Raw genomic sequence first — 11,169 nt, forward strand, 5'->3', positions numbered from 1 at the left:
AAATGGTTCATACTATAGGTAAATTAACTGCTTCGATTCTGATCACTGCTTATAGCACTAAGGGTGTGTGATATGTGAAAAACGTAGGAATAATTAATATATAAAACAAATTGAGTTAGTTCCCAAAAATCAAAATGAATATCATCATAATATTCGATAAAAATCAAATCTAACCTAGATATTTTGCTTCTTTTAACAGTTACATGTTAGTGTTTGCTTTAGCCAAAAACTCTTAGATCCGGGTGAGCGGCAGTTGCGTCTCACTGCACTCTTCGGCAGTCAGATTTTAACTAACAGTAATCACATATTTAAAGTAAGTCTTTTGATCGACCACGTTACTGCGACTCCTGTTTCATGGTCATTGATTTCATAAATTTTTAAGCGTTAAACACATAGAGAGCGGATGCGGGTCGGGTGGAGACCGCAGCGGATCTAATTCCGTGTCGACGGGTCGATATGGATGACAACACACAGCTCGCGCTCGATGTGTTGTCGCCCATAATAATATAAATACACGTAATTAAGCGTGAAGCACACAGAGAGCAGGTGCTGGTCGGGTTACGACCGCAGGCGGGTATTTATATGGACGACAACACATCGAGCGCGGACGCTCATTGTGTGTCACGCTTTAGACCCACCGCGGTCCCGACCCGACCCGCGCCCGACCCGATGCTCTCTGTATGTTTAACGCTTTACGCGGTTCATATTTATTGCTTTACACGAACCCATAATTTTTTACAGTCATATAAAATACGTAATAAAAGCATTTTTTAAACGTAATACTTCTAGTTACATGCTACGAAACGAATATTGCGATCGTTATATTATGTATTTTTACGCACATTGCACCTGGTGGCCTCCACAGGCGGGCGAGTCGTTTCACTGCACGTTGCCTACACTGTGTCACTGCTATGGTCTTGAGAATACATAATATAAAGGCTGATACAATCGTCTTATAACCAATTGTTAAGTTTGAACCAAGACAAGTGATACAGTGAGATGAATTTGGTGAGAAATTTCGTTATTTATTAGTTAACAAGTTTCGTGAAGTGCTTACTGTGTTAAACAAATTTATTATTGTGCTTTTACTTTTTCCGGTTGTACAGTTACATTTTTTTATAACAATTTTATGATACGCATAATGTTTGAAATGTTAGGCAACTCTTTATAATGTTAGTGAATTTTAACGGAAATATAAAATATTGTTAAAATAAACTATATCCCGAGAAAAAACAAATAAGTATTTTATTATAATAAAATATGAAAATTGTAATAAACTCAATACATTTAAACCGCGTTTAAAACAATATTAAATGATTTTAAATTAAATAAAGACTTTTAACAAATTAAAAATGTACGTATAAGTGCAGTGAGAATATTTAAATTGAAAAATAATATTAATTGATTTTACTGCTCCGGTGTAAGGATTGTTTTAGGTTACCACTTGTCAGCATGCTTCAGCATTATCCATGCTAAATCTAGGTTATTACTGAAAAGTGCTAACGACACGACATATTGTCCATCTCCTATCTAACTAACAGTAACTGGAAAAAGGGTTTTTTCGGAGCAAAAATATTATCGGTTTAGCATTTCTCGTATGGAGGTGTAGGTCGCATAAAAAGAATATTTAAAAACAAGATTTGATATTAAGTAAGTTTATTTATGTTATAAATACATATCAAATGTTTTATACAGAAACTTTCTTTGTATTTTATCAACCGTAAAAAATCCTTAATTTTCTCATTTAACTTAATAGCAAAGTTAAATATTATTACCTCATAATTATAAAAGGCATAACTATTTTAAATGTGACGTAATACTTGACTCATGAATGGAACTAAAGAACACAATTGTATGTAGTTGTACCTTTTTGTGTTATTAAATTGTAATTGAACTACAAAATAAGGGCACAGTTCCGTACATTACTAAGTAAAATCATTTCATATTAGTGTTTATATCAGAAATAAACGTAAAAAAACATTTTTTTGTAGTAATTATAAACTCTAAAGTTCGCGGAATTACATCTATTTGCCTAGTTTTATTCTAATCAGTTACCGGAAAGTGTGCGAAACTGGACTCATACCCTAGTTTGCCACTCTTAAAAGTGGGATATTTTCTTGAAATTTAAATGGTGCCAATACAGAGGCACTCTCTTTCCAACAAAAAAGAATCGTCAAAATCTTTTTTGGAGGTCTGTTCAAAAATCTGATTTTTGATGACAGTTGTGCCCTTGTGCTTAGATTGAGATGCATTTCTCCAAAAAAAAGGTATTTTTGTCCTGATTCCGAATAAGCATGTAAATGAATTTTGATAAAAATGTCAGTTGTGCCCTTTTTCGTTCCGAAGGCAGAATGTGTTATGTACTCATGGACATACGTTTAATCGAAATCAATGTCTATTGATTTCGAAGAATGAGATTGAATGACTGTAATCGTCTGATTAAAGTCATTCAAATGTTCTGGTATATTTGGCCAGTGGTTTATATCATATGAACATTGTTATCATAATACATTCATATCATTTGAACATTGTTATCATAATGGAACCTGTTTTAGCTGACTCTAAATATGTCCTTGAGTATAAATATAATAAACCAAGACTCATCATGAGGTTTACTCGAGAAAGTTCACTTTTGAAAGATAAGAATAAGCGTATCTTATTTAATTACAACAAAAATGTCAGTTGAAATCAAATGGTTGTCAGAAGGAGATGGACAATGTAAGACACGAACTTATTATGGAAGCGTGCGTGCTGGGGTTCTTTATTCGCAATGAGAATGATTATTAAAAGTTTTTAATAGAAGTAAGTAACTAGAATCACTGACCAGATGTTTCAAGTAAGATACAAAGAAACATCGAATAATGACGTAGTAATACCGACAATCTTTAATACAGAAAATTATTTTGTGCCGCGACTGGTGAGAAAATTTGAAAAGGTTTTACATATTTTAAAAATATCATATAAATATACGTCTATAATTACGCATTTTGCATAAATAAACATAATGCCTAAATAGTTATCAATAAATCTGCGGAAACCGGGCGAAAAATTTTCGGTTCACGAAGAATTTTCACTTTGAACTGTTTTAAAATGAATCGAATTTTATCTTTTACAAGATGTTAATTAATTAAAGTTCTTCTAAACAAAAGCACGCAAAATCATTGTTCTGTATTAACTCACGCTGTAATATTTTTTCATAAATATCTATAATTTTCTCAAAAATTTAGTCATTTATTTCACTTGGTCATCGTCATCGCCCATTCATACGGCCCACTGCTGGGCAGGGGTCTCCTCTCAGGCGAGGATTTAGGCCATAGTCCACCACGCCCAAAGCAGGTTGGGGACTTTTCACGTTTTCCGAAGATTGTGAACCCTTCTTCGACGCAAAGATTCCATCACGGTATTTTCTTTGACTGAAAAGTTCATGGTACATTTCAAATTCCATTTTGCATATAAATTCTAAAAAATCTCGGAGGTGCGAGTCTCTATTCGAACCATTTCGAACCCACCACCTCTGCTTGAAAAACGATAGGTCTAAATATTAGGCTACCATGGCTGTTTTTCATTTGTAATTTATTTAAGTTTATTTAGTTTAACTGCCTCCGAGGCCGAACGGTTACCATACCGGACTGCCACGCAGAGGTCCCAGGTTCGATTCCCGGACCGGGAGATATATTTGTATAGCCTACATTTATTTCTCTCGTGAGTTTGGGTATAATTTGTGGTTGTCTATGTGTGTGGCCATAGCACCCGTGACACAGGCTTTCTCTAGGCTATGTTGAGTGTGTACGTTATTATAAATTGTCCTACATTTTAAAAACTTACTTGCATAAAAGTATTTTAATTGAAAAGTCCTATTACAAAATTGAAGACTACTACATAAAGATGTATGGAAAGACGACATGGCTCTAGATTCCACACAAATTTGATTCACAGTATGTTTCATAGCTTTAAAGTTTATTTGAAAAGAACAATCCCTAGACTTTCTTGCTCGTTTTTCTCAGGGAAGTAAGCACAGTGAATAAGCTGGCTTAAAAAAGTAGGTAGCTTAAAAAATATATAATAATTTACCTGTGGAATAAATGATTCTTTGTCTTTGACTTTGGTATCTAATAAAATAATGAACGTAATAATAATTGGAGAAGTACACTTTAATGTACGGTTGAAAAATCACATTCAAAAGTAGAGATTATAAGGTTCGAGTCAAAAGTGTAGCTAGACGAACGAAAAGATAACTTATAGCATAATAACAAATGCTAAATTCACACACCCACGATACCATCTTGGCGCTCACGCTACTTGCACTACTCTGGCTCTCCATGCTGTAAAAACTGACTGCATCCCCTACTTTCTTTAGGTCCGCCCAGAATATTTCGTCGTGGTGGTTCTGAAAGTGGTGGTTTTAAATACAGTATGGTTTTAGGAACATTCTCAAAGAGCCTATTTGGACATTCTTTTAGATCAAAATTTAAATTTAAAATAGTGAAACAAAAACTTTATAAGTACTGAAGATTATTATACAGCTTCTGCGTACTAGGATGACAAAAATCCACGTTAATGACCCGTTTAGCTCTTGCTATTGTAATGATAAATGTATTCAATTCACAAATAGCAATCCTTAGAGTTTCTTGCTCATTCTTCTCAGGGGAATCTGCCTTACAAATGAGCAGTAGAGTTTAAACAGTATGACGTTTTCAAGTGTAATTTGCTTACCTATGAAGATTATTTGACTTTGTATACTTACCTATTTATGCACCTGAAAACGTATATCTCTGTAATGCATCAGTTGAATCGTCAAAGATATTAGCGTATTATAAGATTAACCATATTTAATCGAACATTTTTTGTAATTAATTTTTCAGAGCATATTATTAATCGCGTGCGCTGTGGCCGTGTGCTCCACGCATGCGCAGCGTCTATCCGAAACAAACACAGATATCAATGACGCCCAGAGACGTAGCGGGGGAGGATACGGTTTACTAAGACCTGGTGCTGGTAACGGATACCAGGGTTACAACCCTGGATATAATAACCCCGGATATGGCGGATACGGAAATTATAACCCGGGGTACGGAGGTTATAATCCAGGATATGGAGGCAATTATCCGGGATACGGCCAAGGTTCTTATGGGGGATATCCCGGTCAGAGTGGTTATCCTGGTGGTTATCCTGGTAGCTATCCTGGAGGTGAGATACTTTTTATTATGTCAACTTTGTGTCATACCCACATTGTTGTTTCCGACTAACTAGATAATATCTATAAAAAAATGTACGTGTGTAAAATACGCTAATCACAAAATAATTGACTTATTATCATTAAACACATTTTTCGTTTTGTGGTTCATTTATAATGTATAAGTAGGTAGAGCATCTTCAAATCTATATCTGTTAGTATATTATTTTGTCCAAAAAAAATGTAAGGTACGATATGATAATTAATATACGTATATAAATAAAGAACACTAAAAATCCTCGTATGATAAATACACAGGCGCATACGGTGGATACCCGGGTGGATACGGGGGTTATCCAGGAGGATACGGGGGTTATTCCGGCGGATACGGGGGATATCCGGGCGGATACGGAGGCGGAGGTTTGTACTAGGTTACAACTGCAAGATACTAACAATGTGACTAATGGGGAATAACACAAATATTCAATAGTTTTACAAAGAGATCAACTTCAAGACGCTGCAAAAAATGAAAATCAATTGAATTTCAAAAAAAATCAATTGCAATGTCGTCTTGTTCACCAGTTCTTATTTTTGAAGAAGAATGTACGTATCCTAAGTGTAAGCAGATATATGTCAGGACAACATTCACATCAAAAAATGAGTGACATGCGATTAGAATCATTTAAGTCGATCAAGAGGAAAAGAACGTAATTATTTAATAAATTTTTATGTTACATGCATTTTTCATTTCAATATCCTTGAAGGTAGTAAACACTGGTTTGGTTTAGTACGTAAACAGTAGTAGAGTTAAGAGTAGGTAGTATTATTATTAGGTGCTAGTTGTTGTAGTAATATTGTTGATGTAGAAAACGTAGAAGACTAAGTCCTATACTTCTCATAAAGTAATTAAGGAAATAAGGACTCCAACTGCACTATCTGCACCTATCACTTAAAAACATGTCAAAATTGAACTCTATGAAAATTACGATGAGAAACTATCGTAGTGTGGCAGGGTTCATATGAACTCGTACATTACAAAAATTCCCGCGTCCGGAACGCTCCCGCGGCCGCCTCTGTGTGGCCCGAGCAAGTAAACTTACAGGCACATGGGACTTGTCAACGTATGTCTCAAATAACTTGACAAATCACATGAATTTTAATTCAAAATGGCGGACCCGACTTTTCAAATAAAATCAGTATTTATGGGTATCGTTTTAAAGGTGTCTGGTAATGCCCATTACGATTAATGGCATTAATTTCTAAATCCAAGATGGTGGCCAGCAATTTTCAAAAATTACTTTTTGGTGGTAATCATCACGAAAATGCATTTATTTCTAAATCCAAGATGGTGCCACGACTTTTCAAATAAATGCAATGTGGGTATCGTTTTCAAAGTATTAGGTCATAAAAATAATACGAACTAACTTACATTAAGCAAATTACGTATAACTACATGAAATTTTGTAACTCCTATTTAAACATAAAGAAAAATTAGCAACTACATTGGTTTATAGAATCTTTGAACCTCTTTTATTGAAAAGTTGTCGTTGTCAGATGTGGCCTTATTACCCCAAAGGTGAATTTATAAATCAGTAGTCTAAATTTGACATGTTTGACATGAATATAGGTTCCATAAATAGCACTAAGTCACTGTGCATTCACTCTCATTTAATGCAAATATTGGTACATTCTCACGTATATTAACAACACTACTTGCATACTAACATTTCTGCACGAACGTGTAATGTATAGTAATCGAATTTTATTAAAAAAAGCTACAGTGTGTTGACCGATCGGTTGGCCGCACGAACCAAGGCCAGCATTTAAACTTGAACTTATTTTGAGACTACTTCTTCATCTTGTCGTATATGGCATATCGTCGCCTACTTTCTCAAACTCGTATCTTAAAGCACAAAGTTTTTGAAATGCAAAAAAATGGATTGTAAATACAAATTTTGCAGACTGATTTTACATCACATTTCCTTCGTATTCACATACTGGCTTTTACCTATTGTTAAAGTAATGTATCCAAATTAACAACCTTGATAAGAAATTTAAAATAAATAAAAAGTTTTGCCATCTCCTAAATAATCACTCTATAAGACACGAGTTTGAAAAATAACGCGATGATATGGCATATGGCGACAATACACTTGGCTACTTGTGTTCGCTATTGGGTGTTTAATGTGAAACATGTTTGACCTACAAACAAACATGCAAACACTAACAAATATGACCGTAGGAGTTAAAAGAATGTATACGACCATAGCGCGGACGGTTTGATGCGCGTCGCTGAAATCGATCAGTGCGCGGTAACGCGAGTTTGGTGTTCGCTGTATTTGTCGAATCGGCAAACAAGGCAAATACTTTGTCACACATGCTATCTACACATGGTGACTGTTTGCCATATATATCAAATAGGCAAATACAAATTGCCATGTGAAATGTCACCAATACATTAAAAATGCTTGCCATCGTGGCGAAAGGATTTGCCAATCGGAGGAATCGATTCAGAAATCTTCGATATTTTAACCGAATCGTTCGATTGAATATCGTTCTCAAATCGAAGGGCGCTTTTCGAGCTATTAAGAACATTCCGAGTTAAACATTCCATTCGGATACGGATACGATCACGGACTTGTATAGTAAACATATAAATCCGTGGATACGATATCGTTATCCAACAGAGTTTACGGAGTTAGTCAATGAAAAAGATTACAAAAAAAATTTATATACACTTTTAAAACGTTAAAGGCCTAAATTATAGGAATGCATTAGTCTTGCATTAAAATAAATTAATAAAATTGTACAAAATCCAGACTTTAATTAAAATAATAAGAGATTTCCTTTCTTATTATTTTAAATAAAGTCTGGATTTTGTACAATGTTATTAATTTATTTATTTTATTTATTACCTATATACAAAAAACGTACAGTCGAATTGAGAATATTCTCCTTTTTTTGAAGTCGATTATAAAGGTCCAAATTCCGTCTTATACTTATTTAGAAGACGCTTATCAATAGCCTGGGAGTAAGTTTATATTGTGTTAATAGTCGTGGATATCAATTAATTCCCCTTTAATATGAAATATAATTCTGTTTCTTTTTCCTTCTAATGCTATTCAAATATTAATCATGAACTAAAATTATTTTCTGAACTTTGACAAATATACTTGTCAACAGATGTGTGATCTGTGGCAGTGTGTGTCACAAACTAATTTATAAATTAACGCTTTCTAATATGGGTAGATAACGCTAATTCTAAAGAAAATAATCTGTGCAATAAGCGCCATCTAGTTGATTTCTTTGTTATCACTAGAAATACTAATACAAAGCTACTCCAGCTTTAATAAATTGCAGCTTGTCAATGTAAAACAAATTAGTTGCAAAAATTTGGTACTCGTCGCGACATCTGGTATACCAATAAGTACTAAATATCCAACTGCGCTGTCTTGTTATTGTTTAGTTCAGTCTAAAAGCCATGATAAAACTGACACTAAATAAGATATAAATAAAGCGATTAGAGAGGGTTGTAGATCTCGGTTCATTGATCCCAGATATGTTAATAACTCAATTTTACTAAAATTACGTTTACGTTAGTTATGATGAGGATGGGTGAATGATAAGTCGTGCGGGAAGGCTCCTTTCTCGCACCCCTTGGAACTATTGTGGGTAGTGAACTGAGCATCATAAGCACTACCAAAATTTCACTAAACAATAACATCATTTAAATTTTTGTTGAATTGATATTCAATTCTTTGTTATGTGAAATTACTCCACTAGTTTGTTATAATTATTAATACAAAGATCGAATACTCAGAAAAAAATGCTTCGATCCGGCCGGATTCGAAGCTAAGTTTTCTAGCAAACCGTGCGAGACGCTATGCCAACTTAGCAACGGAACGAACCAGCGGACCTCACGAATTTGTCTATGTGCTGACTGACTATTAGCCGTAGCGACATCTATGAGAAATATATGAAAGTATTTCATCACAAAATTAGATATCTTTACAGCTACCAGCCCCGGCTAGAGATGTCGCTATTCACTGTATTTAAATTTTTATTGAATTGATATTCAATTATTTTTTATGTAAAATTCGTCTCCTAGCAAACCGTGCCAGATGCCGTCTGACACGGTTTGCTAGAAGACGTCGGTTCGAATCCGTCCGGACGAAGCATTGACTTACAAATTATATGGACGTCGGGTCCGCGCTAAAAAGTGTCCGAACTTATAGGGCGTTAAAATCGTATACAGAGCGTCATTCACGCTTTAGTCTTCGTTTGTTCGACTGATAGCGAAGCAAGCAAAATTAGACAGTACTGCGATGATATTACAATTCAAATTCAACGTTTTAGCTTTTTCATATTCCTTTACATGTCACTACGTTTAAATAGGTTGACTTGGGACATTTTTTTCGTGGTTTTTGTATTAGACCCGTCGACCATTTATTTGTAAGTCAATTTGACGAAGGAATTTATTCTAAGTGTTCTTTGTATTAATAATAATTATAATAACATCATTATTATGAACCGATGGAATCCAACTGATGGGCACCGGTCTCCTCAAAAAGAAGTGAGAGAAAGTTCAGGCGAAAATATTGTCTGGATCTGAATCACTTCACATATTATGTACTCGGGATAAAGCTTTAAGAGACTATATAACCTCAAATGGATTTGGTTGATTCTCCATAACAGTGAAGGTGTTGAATCAATTAAATAGTAAAATTGAGTATATACACTGATTACTAAACGATGTGAAAATATGCTTCCTAAAAATTTTATATTTATAACGAAAAATCTCACTTTGCAGGATATTCTGGCTTCCGTCCAGGATATACAGGTTTCAGGCCTGGTTTCAACAACCCGGGCTACAATTATCCTGGTAGCACCTTCGGTTATCAAGGTTACAGACCCGGTTTCAACCAGTATCGGCCGAGTGTCAACGGACCTTTACCCGGTAATTACTTTGGTGGACATGGAGATGGATACAACGACAACTTCAGGCTGTTAGGAAGAAAAGTATCAGATGAATCAAAGAGCAATGACAGCAGCAATAATAATGAAGCTTAATAATTCCAAAAAGTGTTCAAATTTATTTAAAATAACATTATCACTGCGAAGTTTGACAAGTTATTTTTTAACCCTGAAATGTTGACGATACTTTTAACATCAATGTTTATATTGTCGATATGAAAGTACAGTTCTTTATAACATGGTTCAAACATAACTGGCCAGTCTTTACCACCTGTTATATTTACTAATAGTTTAAGGATGATCTAATATGTTGCACTGATATTTTTGTTACCGAACAATAAAAAAATAATTTATGTAAACAGGCTTTTATTTTTGTTTTTTTTTAATAATATCAATTGACGGGACAAACAAGTCGTGTGCCTGGTAGTACAACACGCCTGTCTATAACAGTTGCAGTTGCACTAAGAGCTTTGAATCGCAAAGATCCGAGGGACACTGCCACTGCACCCGTCACAGTGAGACATAAGTTGGCAAGTCCCATGTGTCTGTAATTTCACCAGCACCGTTACCCTCCAAAACTGGAACGCAGTAATTCTCACATTACTGCTTGGCAGAAATATGTAAGGTGGCACTCCTCTGGACGAGCTCTTTCAAAAGGAATTCTACTGCTACTAAATTTAAAATGTTTATTAACATACTGTCCTTATTGTCGGCTAAAGTAGTAGATCTGTTTTTTCTAAAACCATTTTGTGAATCTGTGAACAGTTCATACTTTTCACAGTAAGAATAAATTCGATTGCACATAGCCTTTTCAAATATCTTAGACGATGTGGGTAGTAGTGCTATTGGTCTATAATTATTTGGGTCCAAATTAGTATTTTTTTTTGTGTATAGGTTTTATAATGGCTACTTTTAACTGGTCCGGAAAAGTTCCTTCAAGAAAAGATTGATTCACTAGTAGGTAGTACGGCAAAGTTAGTTCATCAGCACACATTTTGACCAATTTTGGGGGTATTTCGTCA

General features: G+C 34.7%; 1 protein-coding gene across 2 annotated transcripts; it reads left to right on the forward strand.

Moving 5' to 3' along the window:
* Positions 1-911: 911 nt before the first annotated feature.
* LOC113234772 (keratin-associated protein 19-2-like) lies at positions 912-10,504 on the forward strand. Of its 2 annotated transcripts, XM_026470246.1 has the most exons (4): positions 912-1,008; positions 4,863-5,187; positions 5,492-5,593; positions 9,984-10,504. In XM_026470246.1, the coding sequence occupies exons 1-4, from the start codon at positions 1,000-1,002 to the stop codon at positions 10,241-10,243; spliced, it is 696 nt and encodes a 231-aa protein (XP_026326031.1). In that variant the 5' UTR covers positions 912-999; the 3' UTR covers positions 10,244-10,504. The 2 variants fall into 2 exon arrangements, with proteins under 2 accessions (XP_026326031.1, XP_026326032.1); XM_026470247.1 differs by lacking the exon at positions 5,492-5,593 and having other exon boundaries at positions 985-1,008; positions 9,984-10,501.
* The last annotated feature ends 665 nt before the right edge of the window (positions 10,505-11,169 follow it).

The sequence above is a fragment of the Hyposmocoma kahamanoa genome, unplaced genomic scaffold (genome assembly GCF_003589595.1).
Source record: "Hyposmocoma kahamanoa isolate Upper Pololo Valley unplaced genomic scaffold, ASM358959v1 86, whole genome shotgun sequence".
Lineage (NCBI taxonomy): Eukaryota > Metazoa > Arthropoda > Insecta > Lepidoptera > Cosmopterigidae > Hyposmocoma > Hyposmocoma kahamanoa.